The sequence below is a fragment of the Culex quinquefasciatus genome, chromosome 2 (genome assembly GCF_015732765.1).
Source record: "Culex quinquefasciatus strain JHB chromosome 2, VPISU_Cqui_1.0_pri_paternal, whole genome shotgun sequence".
NCBI classification, from domain to species: domain Eukaryota; kingdom Metazoa; phylum Arthropoda; class Insecta; order Diptera; family Culicidae; genus Culex; species Culex quinquefasciatus.
In genome coordinates, this window is record NC_051862.1 from 106,510,526 (window position 1) to 106,534,307 (window position 23,782).

At 46.9% G+C, this 23,782-nt stretch overlaps 2 protein-coding genes and 1 long non-coding RNA gene across 3 annotated transcripts; 2 read left to right on the forward strand and 1 right to left on the reverse strand.

Annotated features, from left to right (window-relative positions):
- Positions 1 to 46: 46 nt before the first annotated feature.
- On the forward strand, positions 47 to 18,125 carry LOC119766173. Its single transcript, XM_038250587.1, has 2 exons — positions 47 to 744; positions 17,926 to 18,125. The coding sequence occupies exons 1-2, from the start codon at positions 459 to 461 to the stop codon at positions 18,123 to 18,125; spliced, it is 486 nt and encodes a 161-aa protein (XP_038106515.1). The 5' UTR covers positions 47 to 458.
- On the reverse strand, positions 3,125 to 4,067 carry LOC119767377. Its single transcript, XM_038255848.1, has 2 exons — positions 3,656 to 4,067; positions 3,125 to 3,587 (listed from the first exon to the last, which is right to left on the reverse strand). Exon 2 carries the CDS (start codon positions 3,573 to 3,575, stop codon positions 3,261 to 3,263), a length of 315 nt encoding a protein of 104 aa, XP_038111776.1. The 5' UTR covers positions 3,576 to 3,587; positions 3,656 to 4,067; the 3' UTR covers positions 3,125 to 3,260.
- LOC119767387 lies at positions 10,255 to 10,892 on the forward strand. The gene is made up of 2 exons (XR_005277484.1): positions 10,255 to 10,621; positions 10,680 to 10,892. It is a non-coding gene; the product is annotated as an uncharacterized LOC119767387 (long non-coding RNA).
- Positions 18,126 to 23,782: the final 5,657 nt, after the last annotated feature.

Sequence of the window (23,782 nt, forward strand, 5' to 3'; positions counted from 1 at the left end):
GTTTCACAGTTTCGGAATAGTTGAGAGCACAAAGTATGTAGTTTAAATTGATTTTATTAGCTCAATACAATAGTCAGCAAAATCAAAGTCTAAATAGCTTCAAGAAACTGTTTTAACGTCTTCCGAACCTACTCGTGCCAGTTGATTTAGTGAGTAATTTTGTTTTTGTTTTGAATTGCACTGTACGTAAGCAAAAAAAGGGTAACATGTTTGGTTCTTCTCAAAAAACCCCTGTTAGGACTTGAAATTGGGTAGTACAGGCGAATAGCGCACAGCCCTGTTGAAGGTTGACAGCTGAACTGTCAGAGGAAAAGGAAGAAGGAAGAAGATAAAAAAAAGTGGATTTGTTTACTTCTGCCTATAAAGTTTCCGCACCCGCCTACCTAATACCCGGCCTGTGAGAGGCACTCGATCCCGTCCCCAATCACCCCAATTCGAACGTCACCTCAAGACCTACGATGGAACATGACGGATTTCGGAACGAGAGGGAGGAGAAGAGGAAAAAAGTGCTTGGATTGGCCATTGCGTCAGAAGAAACAGTTAACAGAATTAGATTATCAAAGTCAGCGCAGCGCATCGTTGTTGGCAAGTTCGTCGGAAAGTTCACAGTTTACGACGGTACGTGGTATCGAGCTGCGCCTGAAGTTAGTGCCTCGCAGAAGTGGCCGTGCATGCAAGTAACCCGACAGCAAGAATCGGCCAACGCTCCGGTATCCGGAAGATCATCACGTGCCGGAAGAAACGGTAAGATTCTGGCCACAACAGTTTCTAGAACCGGCGGGGTGCTGGTTCAGTTTCCCGTGATCGGATTCGGACCTGGTGCACGTCACGCCGGAACATAATCGGTCATCCGGCAGCAGTTGGCGCGTTAGTAGATTCTTGAGTGGTTGAGTAGGAAATGGATTGAGGTAGGAGAGGAAAGAACCAGAAACATTTAGAGAATAACACACACACACACACACACACACACACACACACACACGTGATCGTAATATCTTGTCGCAAGTCGTTTTTTGTCGTTCCGAGAAGAACAAAAAACAAAAAAAAGAGCACGCAATGTAAACAACTCTCCTACAAACATATGAAACACAATCGCTTAGAGGACCCTTTAAAAAAACTGTAGAATGATGTGTAAATGATTCGTAGAATGATGAGTAGAATGATTCGTTTGTCAAAATCAGCTGTGGTGGTGCACGTGGTAAACAGCTGGTTTTTACCAACCCGGGAGCATGTTGACAGCTCCCATACAAACTGAGCGTACCCCGTTTTGTGGGCCCAGTGGGCCTAAGATGGCGGCCTTCGATATTATCTAGCCAAACTTTTGAAAATGGCGAATAGTTTGAATAAATATAGTTTTTGCTTTGTTTTGGTTTAAAATGACAAAATAAGCATTCTGGAACAATTTTCTTGAAAAACTTGTTTAGAAATACGCCACGTTCAAATATTAGCCTAGAACAGTTCAAGTGAGCGTGCCGCAAAAGCCGTTACGAAAAAAAAGTTTCCTATGCAAATTTTGAGTTGCGTATTTGATGGACGGACTCCGACGAGGCCCACTAGCCATCTGTCGGTGAATACGCGCAACTCACGAAAACTTTCATCTTAGGGTCCGGTTGGTTTTTACAGGCGATTGATCTACTCGAAAATAGTATAAACAAAATCTAAGCTTTCTAAGCCCGATCTCACGCACACTTTGTTTTTGCTGGTGGGTACAAATTTTAACCTAAAAACCCTTCGTGTTCAAATACGCAATACATACGCACGTAGATAACTCTATTTCACTCTTACACAACGATAACTGTCACCAGAGCAAGTGGGATAGACTGTTTGTTTACATTAATGGTTACGCCCGAGGGGGGTGTCACTCTCGCGTTGACCGAGCGATAAAGCTTCCTTTTCATACCTTTGCAGCGCTAACTTTTGCTTTTCCGCTTTAACGCGCGATAACCGCGTTAACTCGCTTTTTGCTTTACCTTTTCTTGCGTTCACGCATCAGACTGCTCGATTTTTTTGACAGCGAGAACTGTCAACAGCAAATGACAGATCTCGTTGTCAAATCATTCGAGCAGTTTGTTTTGCTTTTTCTTGAAAAATAAAATCTCCTGCCAACTTTTCGTAAAGAAACAAAAGTTTAAACCAGAAAAGGAGCGGTGTACCAGGAAACATTTGCAGCTGCCTTCAAGGGTCATGTTTCAGAGACTTGAAACGGCCAACCTTGTTGGATGATGACTTTGGCAACAGGTTCAACCTGCAGAAACGGATCCCGGAGTTTGCATTGCGGAGATCAACATTGACGAAACGTTTAAAATCGTACCACCTGGCCCGACACCTGTAAAAGCCCGCTAATCTGAGCTGCAGCCGCTAACCAAACCGATCTTCGCAACCTGCTGTTGGTGAGTTTTGATCGTGAAGTGGCTTACTCGAGTTTTAACTCTAGTTATTTCAAACCTGTCCAACAGAACGGCGTGATTAAGCTTCTGGCGCGGGCAACAACAACAAATCGCCGATAGAAACATGCAACGCGGCCAGCTCGACTGCAGCCGGTACAGAATAGAAGCCGCAGTTGTTCCAGAGACCGTCGCGGTTACAAATCAATAACTCGGCCACGTTGCTGAACCTGCTGATCGCGGCCAACAAGGAGTTAAGTCGTTCTTCCACTCGCTAAACAAAAGAAGAATCGAAGCCGTCGGGGAAGATCAAGAAGCAACTTTCGTTGGTCGAGGATCGTGAAGAAGGGGAGGAGGTGAAAAGTACACCGACGAGGGTTTCGTGTCATTTAGGTGGGTCATGCAAAATCCGGAAGGGACGCATCACGTCGATCTGGACAGCAAAGATTTGATGTGTTCTACGTGCAACGTAATAATGGACCATATGTGGAAGGAATCCATCGATAAACACCTGTTGGCCAAGTCACTCGTCAATCATAGTGCGGAATATGCCTTCAAGCGGGACAATTCCGTGCTCCGGGTCAACAAGTTCCACAAGTCCCACGCCAAGAAACGAAAAGTGGAGCAGGATGATCCTCCGGAAGACAATAAACCATAAATTTAAATATATTATTTGATTTATTTCATACTACTCGATCAACTCCAGATTGCCCTTCCAGAATGGATTTCATGAACTTTCCACGGTCAGCTTTTTGATCGACTCGTTGCAATCCTGCAGCTGGTCCCGAATCTCCAAACCGCGACGCATTCAGCCTCCTCCTGCCTCCCATTCTGCTAACTCTTCCTGGTTCGTTGAGCACCTCCTTCTTGTTCTTGTCACTGTGGAACAGCTGCTGAGGAACTTGAAATCTTGAACTTCCGGACCGACAGTCGCTGCTTATTACGGTTAGGTCGCGCTACACGTACGTTCGCGGATGAATTTTTTGGCAGGACCGGAAGGCATTCTGTATCCACGTCCACCTCTTCCTCGTCCAGCGTTTCAACGCTCTCGGAGTCCATTTCGAATCCGCCGCGCCCCCGGATTATGCTACGCTCATCGTCATTGCTGATCTTTAGCCGCATCAGCAGTTCCCTGGCCAAGGCGATGGTTCTCGAGCCCTTGAAGAAATTCGTTAGCTGCTTGGCGAACATTTCGGCGATACACTGGGGGGACGGTAACAATTAAAATCCTAAACTCGACCGCTCAAAAAATCTTGCCCTCGAAATCTTACCTTCTCCTTGAGTTTGCAGTCAGAAGATTTTCCGTCTTCCCTTCCATGTCGTCCACCCGTCCGTTCCCGTTCACCTCAACAAACCCTGTCGGCATATTCTTCGGCGACCGCATCTGCACCACAATACGAGACGATTTCACCTGCTCCGTGGGGACCACCAGCGTAGCGGCACAAACCAGCAGCGATTTCGTCACCGAGGGGGGAAAATAAAACTCGCAGATTGCTTTGTTTATTTTTCCTGAAACTGCAGGAAAAATAAACCAAAACAAATACCGAGTTGCCAAACCCGATCAAAAACTACTCGACTTAAGACAGCAAGGTTGCAAGATCGATTCGGTTGGTTCAAAAGTCGAGCAGACGCTGGCCGCTTTAACTCGCTTTAACGCGCGTTAACATGCGATAACTTGCTTTAAGGTGGCGTTATGTGAAAACTCGGCACGATGAGAAGCGTTGATGCTTTTCGAGCTCGTTTTTGTGCGTTTTAGTGTGTTATCGCGGAGTGACGTCCCCCTCGGTTACGCCATTTTAAAAAAGTTACTAAGGAACTATTTAGGACACAGGGCCAGTATGCAGCTCGAAAAGGAAAGGAGTCAAAAAACATTTTTACGAACAGCAGAACAACGAAGCGATTTTTTGGGGGGTTTTCTACACCATCTCTGGCTTGCTTTCGCTGCTGTTGTAGCCCATTTGAAATTTCCCTTGACTGGTTTCTTACCAAGTGCATACACTGCTTCAAGTGGTAGAAATCTCCCAGTTACGACGATCTAGCACAGTTCTAACAAAGCTGGAAATTCTTACAGCATTCTAGCAGAAATGCTCCACCGTTCTAGCAGGGTTTTAGCAGAACCAGCTCTGCTAGAATATTTCGTGACTGGGCTGGCTGGAGCAACATTTGAAAGGGGCGTTACTACATTGCGGTCTTTCTCCCCATTTAAACACATGCACTGTCCGAATCGAAAATTTGCCACCATTTCAACATGCTTCTTGCATAGTTCTTGGGCAGACTGGTCATGTGTAACATAACCTCCATCGGTTCATAGTTTTTTTGTTTAAAGGACCTATTCAAAAAGACTCTAAATGTTAAACAGTACAATTTATTAAAAATTATTACTTTTATTGCATGAACTGTTTGATAAACTTGATAAACTGTTTATGTTGAATAAACACTGAAGTTACAATATAAGCAAAGTGTTTCTTTGAAAAACTCGCGCTAGTTCCGCACGAGTTTCGCTGCCATCTTGGAACTGAAACTCTAGTGCCGCACTCGATATTTTTTCAGTTTCATGCGAGTTCCACGCACACTGACAAATGACGTTCGATTGAATCAAAACTGGCACCGACGAGTGCGGCACTTAGTGCCGCACCGGCATTTTAAACGAACGTACTATTAATATTAAATCAAGTGAATTCTGCCATTTGACTATTCTGCCATTTGACTATTCTGCCATTTGACTGTTCTGCCATTGGACTATTCTGCCGTTTGACTATTCTGCCATTCAACTTTCCTGTGAATTATTTATTCTGCCATTTGAAATTCTGCCATTTAACTATTCTGCCATTCAACTCTTCTGCTAATTAATTATTCCGCCATTTGATTATTCTGCCATTTGGCTGTTCTGCCATTTGACTATTCTGCCATTTGACTATTCTGCCAACTAACTATTCTGCCGTTTAATTTTCTGCCATTTAATTTTCTGCTATTTATTTTTCTGCTGATCAACTTTCTGCCATTTAATTTTCTGCTAATTAATTTTCTGCCATTTGATTATTCTGCCATTTGGCTGTTCTGCCATTTAACTATTCTGCTTTTTAATTTTTCTGCCTTTTGATTTTTCTGCCTTTTGATTTTTCGGCTCTTTGACTTATTCTGCCAATTTATTTTCTGCCTTTTAATTTTCTGCTGATTGACCTTTTCCGCCATTTAATATTCTGCCATTTGACTTATTCTGCTATTTGTCCTTTCTGCCATATGATTTTCTGCCATTTGGCATTCTGCCATTCGGCATTCTGCCGATCGGTTTTCTGCCGATTGACCCGACCCCTACCGGGAGACCTTATTTAGAAACAGATCCTTGAGGGTGCTATTTAGTACCTAGTATCTAGGGGCAAATCTAGGGGCAGAACGACTCGAACGCTGCTGTTCTGACGTCATCCTCCAATGCACAGTGGGAAAAAAGGACCCAAAAAATTACCGCAACATGATTTCGCGCAAACCATCGATTGCTATACACCAAAAGCTTCGTTTTTGCACCAGGAACAATAATCCGATGAAAAATCGCACTGCACGCACCGGTGGCCGGAGTACAGGCCACCGGAAGATCCGGATTTTTGGAAAAAGTGTCAGATTTATCCAATTGTGAACTGATAAGCTTTCTTCTACCATGAATAGGCATGCAAAACAATCCTAGATTAATATTAATTACCATAGGACCCATCGGAACCGGTTCCACCGATCTCCGGTGGCCACATCCGGAACCGCAATAGGAAACAGCGTAAACTAGTCATGCGACGTATCAAACTTCTTGATTCTGGATGGGGACATGAGTTATACACTCATCTTTTAAAAACATGAAGTTTGATATGTCGCAAGAGTGGTTTCAGGAATTTGCCAAATATGATCTTCGGATGTGGCCACCGGAGAACCTGGGAACCGGTCACCGGAGGCAAACATACATTTGAACGATATAAAGGAACAGTTGACCGATTTTCACGGTTTGTAGTCCATAAGATCCTCCTCAATCAGGGTGATATAATCAGGGTCGTCATTTCGAACCTGATCGATAATGCCGATGTTGGTGCTCCGTTTGCTATTTCATTTTTGGCGGGTCACTTCCGGCGGTGCTTCTTTGAGCGCGCCTGAGTAACTTGAGTGCGATTCGTAACTCCTCTCGAACGGGCTTTTGTTCAAATATCTGAAGTGTTGTTTATTAAAAACTGCAAAGCAAAATCGATTTTTTTAAACTCACCAACTGCTATTTCTTAAGTTATTGCGCTTGTGCAGTATTTCCGCGCTCCGATTCCTTCTGCTTGTGCTCTTCCTTGTAGGAATCAGCCAGAACGGTGCGATAGAGGACAGCAAACAAAATCCGCGCCTTTCGTCAGCTGCAAGGTACCGGAATCCACGTACCTACTCTGAGTTGTTAAAATGTGATCCTTCTCTGGGTTGATGAACCGGCAAAACTCTCTCAGTTTTCCGCTTAGTGTTTAGCAACCAGGGCACCTTGCGAGTAGAACTTGGCCTTGGCCTATCAGAACCGACCAGCTAATGAACCGTGCACGTCCGCCAGGGTCCGCAGAGAGTCCGTAGGACGCGACACTATCTCCTCCGAGCCACGGGAATCGATTGCCGACGAGAAACAAAACCAGCATCGACGGTCCGCTGAGCCGTCCCCACGGCCACGTGGTATTGTCCGTAGAGGTCTTCGTCTTCGATCTTGAGCCACTGGACCACTATCGACGTTCGTCAGCATCCAACCTATCCGGCGATCGACTCGCGACATGTAGCCGCAACTATAGCTCGACGCACGAATCCGTAGCGTACCCGCCAACGCACGTGAGCCATTGGTTTCCAAACCGCATCATTGGCAAGTAATCCGACGTAGATCGGCAGGTGAGTCGTCCGTAGGAGACGCGTCAAATCTCCTAAGCGTAGGAGTTCTGCAGACGTGTAGCGTTTGTGCCAAGCGGCCTGAGAGCCTGCCCAGAAGCAACCGTAGCAGATCAGCACACGTGATCGCGAGTATCGGCCAGCATCGTAGTCTGCGTCGGCGTCGGCGTCGGCGTGAGTCACCAGCAACAGCAGTAAAGCATCGAGTACATAGCGTGCCCCGCTAAAGCACGTGAGCCAGAGGTCCCAGTCGTTTCCGCCAGGATGCGCCAAATCCTCAAGTCATTGGACCGTGCGAGACGCCCCAGGAAACGCCGACCTCAAGCTTCAGGTGCTAGCCATTGTTGGGAATCAGAAATGGTCACCACGTTTTGTTAATCAACCAGACTCTAGAATGGATTTGCGCTGAATCCGCGAGTTATATCGATAAATTCCAGGGTAAAATCTGCAAGTGCGTATCGAATCAAAAAAATGCTATCAAACTGATTAGCTTAACCAAAAAACTAAAATAAATCAAACCAATTATTTCAATCCCAAGTTCCTTGCCATGGCGCTCCGTCCGCTCTATAGAATTGGGACGTTCCGATAGGTTCCGATACGCTGGCGTATTTTTACGAATAAACAGAGAAAAAAAAGTTGTTTTATTCCTGTCAATGTCAAAAGTTTTGCTATTTTTTCCAAAGGCTACTATGAGTTTTCAAGTACTCGAGTTCCCTTTTCGAGCAGTTTTAACTTGGTTATAACTCTTAAAACCAGTTTTAATCTGACAGCTCGTTGTATGGGCAAAACCTCACTCCCTTGTGGACCACCGATCAGTGAGGTACTCCTGAATATTAGCTCCTGAAAAGTGCTTTAAAAGTGCAAAAAATGCCTCACGGCAAGAAAAAGAGGCGGTCCTCACCAGCAGGATCGGCAGATTTGAAGAAGCTAAAGAATGCCGAAGCGCTACCTGCAAGGCCAGGCAGTTTGAGCAAGGACGCTCAAAATTCGTCTGGAAACCAGTTCGCTACCCTCCCTGTGGACGTGAGCGAGAAGGAAGAATTTGAACGACGGGAAAAGTTGCCACCCATTTTTGTGAAAACATCGTCATCGGATTCGGTGCGAAAGTGGCTGACCGGATTTATCAAATCTGGTGCTTTACGAGCTTCCATTCGCTTGTGTGCTGATGGACTCTAAATTCTGCTACCTACCAGAAAGGATTTTCAACATCATCGTGACTTGGGAACGTTATCGTCCAGTGCACCGTGACGTGACACAATGTTCGAACTGCTTGCAGTTTGGACATGGTGGAAGGAACTGTTTCATCAAGAGTCGTTGTGCAACCTGCGGAGGTGAGCACAAAACTCAAGCATGCGAAACAATCAACGAGAACATCGAAGCTAAATGCTTCAATTGCGGCGGCGACCATTCTACCAAGAATCGAAGCTGCCCAAAACGAGCTGAGTTTGTAAAAATTCGGCAGCAAGCGACGACGAGGCACCAACCAAATAGTCGCAAAACACCACCAGCATACACGGACGTGGATTTTTCTGCTTTGGCGGGACCGTGGTGTAGGGGTAAGCGTGATTGCCTCTCACCCAGTCGGCCTGGGTTCGATCCCAGACGGTCCCGGTGGCATTTTTCGAGACGAGATTTGTCTGATCACGCCATAAACAGTGTCAACAGAAAAACAGGATTTTATTCAATTAATTGCACAAAATCATATCGAACTAAGGAGGCTGCGGGACAAATGTGCCGCGGGGTGGGACCAGTGCGGCCTGGGTTCGATCCCAGACGGTCCCGGTGGCATTTTTCGAGACGAGATTTGTCTGATCACGCCTTCCGTCGGAAGGGAAGTAAATGTTGGTCCCGGACTAACCTAAAAAAGGTTAGGTCGTTAGCTCAGTCCAGGTGTAGGAGTCGTCTCCCTGGGTCATGTCTCGGTGGAGTCGCTGGTAGGCAGTTTGACTAACAATCCAACGGTCGTCAGTTCGAATCCCGGGGTGGATGGAAGCTAAGGTGTAAAAAGAGGTTTGCAATTGCCTCAACAATCAAGCCTTCGGACACCTAGTTTCGAGTAGGAATCTCGCAATCGAGAACGCCAAGGCAATGCTGTAGAGCGAATAATTTGATTTTGATTTTGATTCGTTACCAGGAGCAGGATCTGTTCGAGTGGTTCCAAATCTGCAGCCATTGCCGTTGAACACCTCCAGGCTTCAGTCAGCAACCGAGGGAAAACCAACCAGCATCAACGGGTGAAGGCAGTAGTGACCTGTTTTCACCACAAGAACTTCTGAACATTTTCATCGAGATGACAACAACACTGCGTGGTTGCAAAACTCGCCAGGAACAAGTAAGAACGTTTGGAGCATTTATCTTAAAATACATTTCGTAGTTTACTTGTTCTAATGATTTTGAATATTTCAATGAATTTATTTTTTTAGTTTTAAGTTAGGATTAGTTGTTAAAGTGATTTTTTTTTTACTTTTTTACCCAAATGTATTCGATTCAATGCAATAATGTAAAACAATTTGAAGTAAATAAAATAAATGTTATCAGTTAATAATAAGACGAAAAATACAACAAAGATGAAGAGCATTAGGCCATAGCACTTAGCATTTAAACGAGGAGGACGTCACTTCTGCGCTAACCGAGCGATAAAGCTTCCTTTTCAAACCTTTTCAGCGTTCACTTTCACCTTTCCGCTTTAACTTGCTTTAACGCGCGTTAACCGCGATAACTTGCTTTTTGGCTTAAATTTTCTTGCGTTCTCGCATCACACTGCTCGATTTTTTTGACAGCGAGAACTGTCAAGAGCAAATGACAGTTCTCGTTGTCAAATTAATCGAGCAGTTTGTTTTGCTAAATTTTTCTCCGTCACCGGACGGATAGTTGGTCCCTAAAAGTAGGAACCAATATTCGGCTTCAAAGATTGCAACTTCGGGACTGTTCCATTAATGAAAACGGGCGTGTACCGGGCCGGTGTTGGGTGCGAAGAGCCTGCCAACGGAGCTGTACGACGATGAACCAGGGGAGAGCAAAACTGATGGAGACAGATCATCTGTCGGAACCGTTTCCTGCGCCTGCGAAGGGTTCCTGTTCCAGCGATTCGAGACGGATCGGTCTTTCGTCGATTTCGTGGTGGAGACACCTTTTCAGTGTGGGAGTTTGCAAAAAGGATTGACCAGGATCGGCCACGAAGTGTTTGCCAGGAATCGAAAGGCCAGAGGAGAACAGTGGTGGCAACCAGAAAGTGGCCAATGAGATCCTTGAGCTGGCTGTGAAAATCAGGGCGAAGCGTTCGAACATCTGTTTTTGTGTTAATCGGAGCCGGCCGGAATCTCTCAGAGCTAAAGCCGTCGACCTGCTACATGGTGTTGGTAAGTCAAACACTATTCTTACTTTAGTTTTAGCTCAAATTGTTTTTTCTTCACCTAGAGGACGGCATGATTGAGAGACTGGCCGTGAACAACTACAACGCATAGGGGCGCGTTTCCCAGCTCGGAGGACAGCATCGACTGCAGCCGGCACAGGCTCCCGTTGTTCCGGAGACCGTCGCAGTTGCGTCCAACAGCGGCGGTGAATCCTGCTTGAGCTAAATGCATAAATAAATCTTAAGGTAAAGTGAAATAAACAGTGTCAACAGAAAAACAGGATTTTATTCAATTAATTGTACAAAATCATATCGAACTAAGGAGGCTGCGGGACAAATGTGCCGCGGGGTGGGACCAGTGCGCGAATGTTGATCTTTCTCTGAATGCTGCCCAGCTGGTTGAGTGCGTTCAGCGCTCGATCTTGGCCTTGATTGTGATGCAGCAATGTCGGTGCTTGACGGAGTCACGCTTTTAGACCTGGTCGCGGATCGACTAGAGTGAGAAGAAGCCGTAAGTGAAGTACGGATCGGCGATGCGCAGCATTTTCTTGGTGGCCATGTTCAGCTTGAAGATGGTGGTTGTTGATCTGGTGCAGACGGAACAGCAGCAGCACTTTGCAGACCTTAGGACTTGTGTCGGTGATTCATCTTTTTGGGTATCATGTTGAACCAATCGTAACCGGTCACTTCACCCGAGCATGGGTAAATAACAAGGGAAATGCGTAATAATACCTTTCTCTGGTATCAATACCAAATTTTGGTATTCCTGGACCCTTTAAAATTTGTCTTAAGGATTATGCAAGAGCAAAATGTGCTATCATACCAATTAAAGGTATTGTTTTGATATTGCAAAATTGCAGAATTTGTCAATGGTCGAACACCACATATTGGTATTCTTTTGGTATTACAGTGTTTTATCAAATTCCTCTGAAACTATAGGAAAATTTTGACCAATTTTGACAAAATAATTAATTTTGCACTAAAATGATGTCTCAAAGCGAATGCTTTCATTGAAAACCGGAAATTTCAAACTTGATTTTAAACATTTTTGATATACCCCCTACAGAAATGACTTGAAATTGTGGAAAATTTTCTAAGTCAGGATGGCACATTTTGGTATTATTTTGGTATTAAAGTGTTTTATCAAATTCCTCTGAAACTATGGGAAAATTTTGACCAATTTTGACAAAATAATTAATTTTGCACTAAAATGATGTCTCAAAGCGAATGCTTTCATTGAAAACCGGAAATTTCAAACTTGATTTTAAACATTTTTGATATACCCCCTACAGAAATTACTTGAAATTGTGGAAAATTTTCTAAGTCAGGATGGCACATTTTGGTATTCTTTTGGTATTACAATGTTTTATCAATTTTCTCTGAAACTATGGGATTTTTTTACCAATTTGGACAAGATAATAAATTTTGCGCTAAAATGACTTGAAAAAAAACCAAATACTTTGAAAAACGAGTCAATCGAAAGATTATTGAATTTTGGTTAATTTCAATCCAGTTTCATTTTAATAACACTTATTTTTCAATCTTGTTATTTTTCAGAATCTTCAAGAACTTCATGCACAGGCCGTTCATCAATGACAAATGCATTCGGTGTGGTGAAGAATATCACTAAGAACAACATGGAATCATCAGGTGAGTAGATTTGGCTGTTGCATATGGATCATTTCCGTTTTTTCACTAACTGCAACTGCTGCACTAAAAACGGTATGAAAATACCAAATTTTGGTATTACTTGTGCAAATATCAGCGACCAAAACGTGATCTTGGTTGCCCAGTAATAGATGGTAAAATACCATCAAATCATACCAAAATCATGTATGTGGAAGACCACAGGAATACCAAAATATGATTTTCCAAGGGCGCGGGAATACCTAAAAATTAAACCATGGCAATACCAAGTTTTGGTATTCAAGCAATGTTCAAAAATTCAGAAGACCTCAACTTGGTATTGAAATGGTTTTATTTTGAGGTATTATTTTACCCTTGGAATAACATGGTTTGGTATTGTTGTGCCCTTCCACATACAAGACTTTGGTATGATTTCATGGTATTTTACCATCTATTACTGGGCAACCAAGGGCACATTTTGGTCGCTGTTATTTGCTCAAGTAATACCAAAATTTGGTATTCCCGTGTTATTTACCCCTGCTCGGGCACCGCGCGGAAGAGTCCCTTCGATGGGGTCGGGCTCGGGAATGTTCAGCTTGGAGTTGCCCGTCCTTGAAGAACTCCGCCAGCATAGGCGATGCTGTCCTCGCGGTCCAGATTCAACAGTGGACCTCCCTCCACGAAACTATTCGTATCCGCGAGGAGCAAGAGAAACTCAAGAATCAGCACACGGCGATACTGTTGGTCTGCTAAAGAACCAGAATTTAACCAGTAAAACCTCCAGGTGGATTCGGACCAGCTTACGTAGGCACTCAGCTGCTCGTACTTTTCGTGAAACAGATGTAGACTTTGCCGACGCCAAGCCATGCCGTCGTCGGAGGTCGTCAAGAGCTGGTTTTAGTCGTTGAAGGTGATCGAGTTTACCGCGCCCAGATGTCGTTCATACTCCTGGACGAAGTCGCTACTGCAGGTGCCCCACTGTAAGAGAAGAAAATTTGAGGTTTCTTATCCCATTATATTTTGTTGATTCTACTCACCCAAAGATCTAATCGGACGTCGGACGTTCCCGCCACTAGCAGGAAGCACTGTTCGGGGCACCACATCGGCCCAGATTGACTACGACATCGTGCGGCGATGCAGAAACGATCGCACAAGATAGTTTCCAAGTCCTTGTTGTGCAGCATGTACTCGTTCGGCTTATCCTCAGTCATGCGGTTCCGGCGCTGCTTCGTGGCCATCATCTCTTCGATCACAACCCGCTCGGCCTCGACACAAGTTCCTCGTCCTCGCCTCACAGTCCAAAAACTCCATCAACTTCTTCCGGATCGTCGATTTTCAACCTTTTTCTCTTATCCCCCGCCCGATTCGCTATAGAAGATTCAAACACCGTCTTCCCGTTCGTGTCGTACGCGGCCTGCACGTGCCCCACCACCTCCACTAGGTCCTTCCTCCACCAACGGATCAAACGCGTCCCATAGTAACTGTGGACCGCCTTTCGCTGGTTCTCAAATTGAAAGTCACTAATATGTTCCGCCTCCACAAACCCTGAAGAATATTCTTCGGCTCCCGCATCTGCTCCGTCAAACCCGGATTCTCAGGACCTGCCATCGGTTCAAACATCTCCTCGTACCTCGGACTCGGGACCTGCAGCGGTTTCGCCACCGAGCGGGCAAAAAAAAATGAAACTCACAGATTGCTGTTTATTTACGAAAACTGCAGGAAAATAATCAAAACAAAGAACAGGTTGCCAAACCCGAAAAAAAACTACTCGAAAATGAGGGCAGGGTTGCAAAATCGATTTGGTTTGGTTCGAAAATCGAGCAGACGCTGACCGCTTTAACTCGCTTTAACGCGCGTTAACTTGCGATAACTTACTTTCTGGTGGCGTTATGTGAAAACTCGGTACGATGAGTAGCGTTGATGCTTTTCGAGCTCGTTTTCGTGCGTTTTTGTGTTCTCGCGGAGTGACATTCCCCTCGCATTTAAAAGAAATGTAATTATTATAAGAAAGTTCAATAAAGACATATTTAATTTCAAAAAATGGGCAAAACCAGAGTTATAGCCGGTTTTAAGAGTTATAACCACTTTTGGTCTTATAACCGGTTATAACTCGCCCGTGCGAACGGGGTATTAGAGTAAATTGAACTTGTCATTTTTGTCACAGTCTTCCAAGTTTTGCGGCCAGTCCAGTTCGTTACAGGTAAGGTCTTGTAAAATGCTTTTCAAAACTTACCGGATCTAGTTTCGGGTTGTCTGAAAGGTTCAAAAATAATTATGCACCTTGCGGATTATTTTTCTCCGTCGGTTTTGCACCTTCCGGATTGTCCGGAAGCAAATAGTAAACTTCCTCCTCCAACATATGTATTTTGCAACGTCCAGACAATTCGGATGTTGCAGGAAGAAGTTTTCCCCTTTGTTTTTGCCTCTTCCAGACAATCCGGAAGGTGCAAAACCAGACGGAGGAGAAAAGTAATCCTCCTCTGTTATTGATATTCCACATTGGTCAGAAGATGCAATCGATGACCGCTCCCGGCCCGCAGTCGGTCGGCTGCCTCTGCCAACTGGACGAATTCAATCCACCTGCCGTGGACGATCCTGCTGTACCGAAGCAGAAGAGCAGAAGGTTTTTGTTAGTTCAGTGTATGAGTGCGGTACGAGAGTGGTCAGGGTTTGGCCCGGTATCGAACCGGATTAGGCGCGCACAACACAATAAAAGAACTAGTTAGGTACTCAAATACGTGCATTGATTACGAAGGGTGAAATGGTAATGATACTTATAAACAAGAGCAATGACAGATTGCGAGCATGCATTTATGTGCTGTCACGCATCACGGGGTGATAGACTGGCCAGCACGCGTGCGCCAGCGGTGTGGAGGGGCGAGACACCTCGCACAATTCTTCTGTTCACAACATCTCTCCTCTTAAGTCAGCTGGCGGCAGTCGAACCTGTCAAGCGATCATGCGCTGGATGAGCGCCAAGGTGAGCGAACCAGCTGCGGAGTGACGGATGACTTCGACGAACTCGCTAGGAACCGTGAAGCCGGAGATAATGTTGATTGTTGTGGACAGAAGAATTGTGCGAGGTGTCTCGCCCCTCGCACGCCACTGGCTCACGAGTGCTGGCCAGACTGTCACCCTGTGATGCGTGACAGCGCATAAATGTATGCTCGCAATCTGTCAGTGCTATTGTTTATGTTATTCATTACCATTTCGCCTGTCGTAGTAAATACACGGTTTAGTTCCTAACTAAGTTCTTTTATTGTGTTGTGCGCGCTTAATCCGGTTCCGATACCGGGCCAAACTCTGACCACTCTCGTACCGCGCTCATACACAAAAGTGGCGACGAGTCCGGTACTGTAGTGGAATCATTCCACTCCAGTCAATCCACGCGAGGAGGAGCGAAACAAAATGGGCTCTTATTCGGTCAATTTGCGATCAATCGGTTCTCCGCATGGTGGCCAGGCGAACCTCCAGCTGCAGCAGCCAATGGACGGACCGTTTTCCGTCGGCTCGGGTCGTGTTCCGCAGCAGCCACCATACAACGGCGCCCCCGACCAACACCAGGTGCGCGGATTCTTGTCAGCCGGCTCGGGGCACTTCGGAGCAAAACCGCCGTCGATTCATCTGCCGGGGACAGCTCTCCAGCACTCCGGCGCCGCAGCAAGTCCATCCCAGCTCTCCTCTGGCGAAATGATGATCCGCTTCTCGCAGCTGATGAAGCAATTGATCCAGCAGCAACTGCAGTTTCAGCAAGCGCTTTCGGCCATGCAAAGCGCGATGGCGGCCGCGCCATCTTCTCCCATCATCCAGCCTGTGCCCGAGCCACAGTAACAAGTTGAGGTTATGCCGTCCACCCGCTGCGACCAAGGGTCCTGTCACCTGTGCCAGCCAAGCGAACCTCACAGCAGCGTTACCAGCAGCATCTCCACCTTGCAGCAGACCGTAAGCCAGGCTCCAGCATCGCCGAAGCGAGCCCCAGCAGCTTCCGAAGACGGTCCACAATCAGCAGGTGAGACAATCAGTGACGTCACCAGCGACGTTCACCATCGCCGATTCATCGTCCATGTCCCCAAGCAAGACGGAGCGGACAGTTTCGGCCAGCGGTTCCAGCCCAAGCCTGCGAACCCGTTCAGCTGCCAGATCACCGAAGCTCCAGCGTCGACCATAGCGAAGAACAGCACTTCCGTCGACGTCATCGGCCAGCCTCGGGGGCAGCTCGTCATGCGTCCGGCGTCGTATGCAGCATACGGTGCCGCCAAAGAGGAGCTCAGTCGGCAAAAGCAGTTCCCATCTTCAACGAGCAAGGTCGCAGCCAACACGAATGGCTCCCTCATGCTGTGCATCATCAGCCGTGGACCGCGGCCAGATCAAGGTAAAATCGAAACGTTCATTGATCTTCCGCCTTGGCCGCCTCTAACGCCCGCGTTCTGCTCTCCCACGCAAATCTTCAACAAAATTCGAGGAGGGAGAGAGGATGTGCAATCGATTTACAACGCAACGAGAACGCAAAAAGTTTGCCCCACCATTTCGATGGGTGGAGACGTCCGCTCACAACAACGAAACCGCGCTGAACCCGATCGTGTGGCACCACTGAACCAGCAAGATGTTCTGCGGCATCGTCGGTTCCAAGCTGCAGCCGCATCGTTTCCAGCATTTTCAACAGCGGAGCAAGCTTCAACACTCCGTGCGCGTCCCCTGCATCGCTTCTTCAACAACTATTCACGTCAGCATCAACATCTTCTCCGGCTTCACGGTTCCTAGCGAGTTCGTCGAAGTCATCCGTCACTCCGCAGCTGGTTCGCTCACCTTGGCGCTCATCCAGCGCATGATCGCTTGACAGCCGCCAGCTGACTTAAGAGGGGAGATGTTGTGGACAGAAGAATTGTGCGAGGTGTCTCGCCCCTCGCACGCCGCTGGCTCACGAGTGCTGGCCAGACTATCACCCTGTGGTGCGTGACAGCGCATAAATGTATGCTCGCAATCTGTCAGTGCTATTGTTTATGTTATTCATTACCATTTCGCCTGTCGTAGTAAATACACGTTTTAGTTCCTAACTAAGTTCTTTTATTGTGTTGTGCGCGCCTAATCCGGTTCCGATACCGGGCCAAACTCTGACCACTCTCGTACCGCGCTCATACACAAAATTGATGATGACGTGGATTGTTGTTGAAGCTGTGAGGCAGGGGATACGCACGGGGTGCTGAAGCTTGTTCCGCAGTTGGAGATACTGGAAACGGTGCGGCTGCAGCTTGGAACCGACGATACCGCAGATTCGTTGTTGTGAGTGGACGTTTCCACTCATCGAAATGTCGGGGCAAACTTTTTGCGTTGGAAATCGATTGCACATCCTCTCTCCCTCCTCCAATTTTGTTGAAGGTTTGGGCGGGAGAGCAGAAAGCGGGCGTTGGAGCCGGCCAAGGCGGAAGATGATCAATGAACGATTCGATTTTACCTTGATCTGGCCGCGGTCTAGGCGGATTATGCACAGCATGAGGGAGCCATTCGCGTTGGCTGCGACCTTGCTCGTTGAAGATGGGAACTACTTTTGCCGACTGAGCTCCTCTTTGGCGGCACCGTATGCTGCATACGACGCCGAACGGATGACGAGCTGCCAAGTCGATTCTTGGAGATACGATGCGTCACAGGCTGCGCTTGGTAATGCCGCTGATCTCCACGTCGCACCAGAATTCGAGTGCGAGAAGAAGATGTGCCCCGGACGTCGTAGATCGCTACCAGCACCACCAACCGGAACCACCCCGGGTGACCGCGTCAATCCTCCTCTTCAATCGCTCGGCTGTCCTTCCTGCAGCCAGGCAACTCGTCTTCCTCTAAAAAGTAGAGCGGCGGAATTAACAAGGTCAAGTTCTCCTTCACGGTCGCCGTAGTTCCGGTAAGCAGTCAATCATCCCAAATCCTAAACTCCTTCTAAACCTAATTATCTTTCAGTAAATCTCCCGTATGGACAAACTCGATGAAAAGTCCCGGAAGCAGCCGCCGTTGAACAACCCGCTGATTGTGGCCCCAAGCGGGAACTGAAGGAAAACCTACACACAAAGAAAAATACTCAAGATTTAAAAAGATCGTTCGTTGGATTAAAAGTTCGCGTTGGAGAATATTCGTAGAAAGTTCAAAATTTTCAATATAAGTCTGGTATGCAGATCGGAAGGAACGCAAATCTCCATTTAAAAAAAACGCCCAAGAAACGGCAAATGAAAGGGTTACGAAAAGATTTATCTTAAGCGGTACGCAGCTGAAAAGTAACAGAAACGGAAAGTGGCGTTTGACGTTTCGTCGCGCGGTACTTGTTTGCAATATGTTTTGATGAAAAAAAAAATCAAAAAAAATTGAATTTTACTTTTTGAATGCGACCTAGAATGCGACTGATAGTTCAAGCCAAGAGGCAGACATGCATTGGCGCTGCACGCGGTTAGCACGCGTGCTATTTGAACGGTTAGCACTGCGCTTTCAATCATAGCACTCGCCCTGGCACTCAAACAAAAATGCTAACCAAGTTGATTTTTCATTAGTTGATTTAAAATTTGCTGTCATCATTGTGTAGAATGTGATGGATCTAACAACAATCACATTTATCTGTAGATTTGGTGCAGTGCTTGTGTTCAAGGAATGTAAGCAGAAGATCCATGGTTCTGATCCCCTCAAGGTAAACTTTTTTTTTGCTTTTAGTGAAAAGCGTAACAATATTTTTAATCAACGCAGGTTATTGTCCAGGAATCAAAATAACAGTTTGCATAGAATAATGAAGCTAATCGTTGCAAAGTACCCGAAAACAGTTCCAGGTGCCTTGGAAACCTAAAAGGACGTGGCCTGGCTGGCATTTGAATGGGTATAGAATTTGAATTTCAATTCCGTGCCGTGAGATTTAATTGTTATGGAAAAATCTGGAAAAAGGTATGTTACATTTGTAATAGATTCCAATCAGCCGGTGATCAAATTTGCTTGAAAAAAAAAGCCCCTAAAAATGGAATAAATCCTATGAGTGCTAAATGGGAGTGCTAAATAATAGCACTGGCACTGGGCTAGAGCAGCATGCTTTGAACTTGGTGTGAGTGCTATATTTGAAGTGCTAGGGCAGAGCGTGCACGTCTGAAACTAGGATAACTGTAGTTAAATTCTTGTGTGCTGTGTCATTTGCAATATAGCTTGAAAAATCTATCGACAATTCTCATTTTTGTTTCCATAATCCAATAGTTACAATATATATGTCAACAAATCCCGCAAAAAAAACACACGCAATTTCCTTATCCAAATTTTTCGGTATGAAATTTAACTCCAGTTCCACCTGACAAGACAATTCCTCCGGCACGATGTCTGATCACAATCGACCCAACATAGGTCAGGATTGTGCAACCTCACTACACCTTGCCGACCCAACCTTCAACTGACTCGACTCTAACCTACTCAGCGAGCCACAAACAATCAAATTAAATCAACATGCCCGCTCAACGCACCACCTTGGCGCTCTGTATTGCGAGGTTCCTACTCGAGAATCAACGGGCTACAAATTAATGCTATTAAACATGGCTTCTCTTCCTAAAATTTTTCATCAGCTACATTAGAATAACTGCACTAATATTTCGAATGGTCACATGCAATTTCTCTACAACATTTTGGTGCTCATTTGCGAATTATTCAAATTCTGCCAACATTGCCGCCCTATCTGCGACAGGACGGTCTTCGAGGAAAAGCTCTGGGTACAGCGGAACAGGTTCCGGTTGATCTGGACCAGAAAGAGAACGCGTAGCGGTCGTTCCGAGAGAACTTAATGGCGCTGCAGGAACGTGGTCGTCCGGTGTGGCTGTTTGCCGCCAGGCTTGGAGCACTGCAAAAGCTGTTGCTGCTAGAGTTCCCCCACCGATTTGTGGCGCTAGCGTTGGTGGTTGGCCGATTGGCTGTCACCTGCGGTGGCGGCGTTGCTCGGATTGGGTGCAGACCAGCTCGAGATCGTTGCAGAAATAGAGTTTTCGTCCACCTTATCGCAGTAGATCATGCCAGTGACCGCTGGAGCGTTCCGTTGTGTTCGTCCTCCTTGAAGTAATGATTCCTTTCCTTCAGTGACACCGATTCCGCAGACTGCTTTTGCGCCTAATGCGAGGTGGTCCCGGTGAGGACGGGCGGCAACGTTTCAGACCAGTATCGTGGCGTCTGAGTTGGAGTTCGGTTCGGTTCTGGAAAGAGTGGAAATAAAAAAAAAACAATTTTGAGGAGGAATTTTACATTAGTATTTTCCTTCTAAGTACCTTTTCCATGCCATGGTGGTTCTTCTCCTTCTCCGAGCCACTGAGTTGTACATCGAGGAGTATCTGGAACGGAGGCAGGTGCGTTGAGCGGCACAAAATTGTGTGTTGCAGGTGGTGAGGCTGGTTCTTCCTGAAGCCGGGGTTCCGGTTCTTCTGTGGTTGGAGTAATCTTTGTGGGCTTGCTGGTGTTCAAGTGATGGTGGAGATTGTGGCTGGTCGGCATTTTTTGGCACGATTGTCTCGTACTGATTTGTCGGACCAGTTTTGGTTCTGAATGGTTCCGGATTTTCCGTCTTGAGGATGCTGACGGGTTTGCATCGTTCTCGCGGATAACGATTCTGGGTTTGTTCTGGGGTCGACCCAGATTTAAACTATTCGTGCTCCATACCGTTAAGACAGCCGAGAATGTAGATGTCGGACAGATCGGCTTCCGGCACTCCTTAATTACGCACCGCCTCTGTCCTTATCAGATCCTCGACTATCGTAGAAGGTGCCATGCGCCGGGAGGCGACCGGTGCCGCTTTGGGCGAAACGGAAGTACTTTGCAAGGCACGAAGCCTTGCTGTTCTGCGTAACGACACCGACGATTCCTTGGCTCCTGGACCGTTGGATGGACCGACGTCCAGCGGGGTCGGTTTCACAGAACAACGCCCTATTTGGTATCTCCGTTTCGATGGCCTGGTCGATCTATCGCACCAGGTTGACCGGTTGATTATCAACGTAAGGAACAAACGGAGGCTGAAGTACGGCTGCAGCATGCGCAGCTTCTTTTCGAGTTGGACAAGCCACTGCGGACGTTCTTGATCAGCACCGGTAACCGGTTCCATGGTGGCTATGCTGGGATTTGCTTGTTCAGGCGTCGGAATACCTGAATGCATCGAGAGCCGTGCCGACAAAGAGTTCCGCCGATGGTCGTCGTGATCCCGGTGCTGGTTTCGCTGCAGCCGGGTGGCCAACCTTGGAAGTTGCGTTTGTTCAGGATGTCCGCGACAGCCTCGTTTGTACGAGTCACGATATTTACCACCCGACTTCGTCGGCGAAAAGTTTAGTGCCGCCGTGCTGCCGCTGAAACTCGGTATTTTTTCCGCCGACACTGTTGGTTCGCATTTTCCAGGTCGTCGTTATTGGTTCCGGCCAAGGTAGACCATCCGACGGAAGCGGTGGCGATCCGGAACTTCCACCTGCGTCTCAGCTGCCACAACACATGGACTGTGACATCAGCGCACGGGACTGGGGCGGTAACGGAGCTTACTGCTGTTGAGGGCCTTGGACCGCTTAGTTCTTGTTAGGACCGTTCATACCGAACACTGACTCGCTTGGCTACTGCTAGCTCATATTGGCCGCTACCTGATTTTTGGTGTTTGAAGTCATCTCAACGGATTCGCTGACATCAGGGACGCTACTAGAGTCGGCCGCATGGATCGTTCATCTTGCGCATGTTCACGCCAGCCGGATCAGCTTCCGGTCTCCTTGTGGCCGACGCATTGCTTGTGTCCATCTCGCCACTATCGTGGACCGTACCGATTCCTCTGCTATCGACTGGTCCTACGCTGTGCCACCTACGAGCCAATCGCACACCAGTGTCCGGTTCGTTGTTGTTCCGCCGTCCAATCCAATCATCGTTTTCGGTCTTGGTCCCAGTGACCATTTCTTAAGCATCGAAGATACCGGTCACTTTTGCGGAATAACTTTTTGCGTTCAACTGACCGCTCCAAACGAAACTTTGTCGTTTTCTGCAGGTTGGCCACACTGGAACATTTCGTAGCCGGCAGATTCTAGTTGATCGACAATTTCAGGACATGTACAAGGTCAAGGTCATCCAGCGAACCATTTCCAGATTAAACCGGGCCACAACTAAAAAAAACTGTGAAATAAAATGGTAAATTAAGCAATGTGATCGTATTATCATTTATTATTTACCGCTTTTTCAATTTATTATTTACCGCTGGCCAAGACTGGTGACTTCTCTGCCCGCTGGACCGGTCACAGCCATCAGTCAACCGGACGCTTTTCGACACCGGTTAACTGTTCCGGAAGTGCGTCCACTTTACACCGGCGCGCGGGCAAGGTCAGTTTGTCGACAGGTTACAGAGCGTACAGGTACAGGTTTTGTGCGCTTCAGAACACAGACTTGCAGGTCTGCTACTGGCTCGTATTTGCCTCCGCCGCCTTGCCTTGCGGCGAATTCAAACTGAAGCGATTGCGCTTTTTGTGAATGTCCAGGTCGGCTTCCGGAACGCCTACGGCTCAGCATTGCTCGTGTCGTCTTATCATCCTTGACTATACGATACTATACATTATACGACTTTTGGCGATCCTCGCCGGAACCTCAAAGCTGGGCAACCTCAACATTTTCCTGAGCGACCAACGGTTCCGGGTTGAGATCAACTTCCTGTTCATTTTTTGGACTATTCGTGGGGTCAGTTTTGAGCGGGACTTTTTTTGCGGTCACTTTTGACGTCCCATCCCTGGTCGTTCGATCTACGTAGTAGAATGGTGACAGTCGTTTTATTCCTATTTGCTTGCGGTGTTGATCTGGCTGCACCAAAAGTTTCTGCGCTTTCGTGTTCAGCGGATTGGCCGGATCAAGGGACCGAACACTAATTAAGAGCCGACTTTTGTTTTCTTCAAGAGACATTTTTACTTTTTTTCCTGCAGCATTGAGTTCTGCCTCCGGCTGCCTTTCGGTCACCTCCCAGGTGGTCCAGGTGATCAGGAACGAAGTATCGATCGGGTTGTACTAGGCCAAATCCATCCCACACAAGCCGGAATGCATGAACAGGAATTCCAAAACTGGACAATTCTGTGAAAGAAAAGGTTAGCAAAAAATAAGTAATTGTGATCATATCATAAAAGATCAATAATTCATCATTTACCGTTGGTCAACGCTGATAGGTTGTCAGTCTGCTGGACCGGCCACGGCCATTAGTCACCTGGACGCTTCTCTACACCGGTAAACTGTTCTGGTAGGGCGTCCTGCCGCCACCTTCGATCATAACAACATTTGTCGATTCAAGCTGCTCTCAATGTCAACGCTGTCCCAACAGCTGAGTCACGTCTCCTGTGTCCAGTTCCTCCGGAACCACCATCCTGTTGCTCCGGAAGCCATAGAAAAGCTACTTCAGGAAATGGCAGCACCAAGTAAACTTTCTTCGCTGCCTCGTGCCTCAATTCCGGTTCCCTGTCACCCCAATCTCTGGTCATGCCGTCATTGGTGCGCACCCGGCTGGAACCGTGGTGTTTATGTCAAAGTCGGTATCTTGGTCGGAGCCCCTGCTGCACTG

Excerpts from the sequence above, each read along its gene's own strand:
- LOC119766173 (XM_038250587.1), top strand. The coding sequence starts at position 459 with ATGGAACATGACGGATTTCGGAACGAGAGGGAGGAGAAGAGGAAAAAA. Across the intron at positions 745-17,925 it reads ATCACGTGCCGGAAGAAACG|AATTCGAGTGCGAGAAGAAG; the intron begins GTAAGATTCTGG and ends ACGTCGCACCAG.
- LOC119767377 (XM_038255848.1), bottom strand. The coding sequence starts at position 3,575 with ATGTTCGCCAAGCAGCTAACGAATTTCTTCAAGGGCTCGAGAACCATC.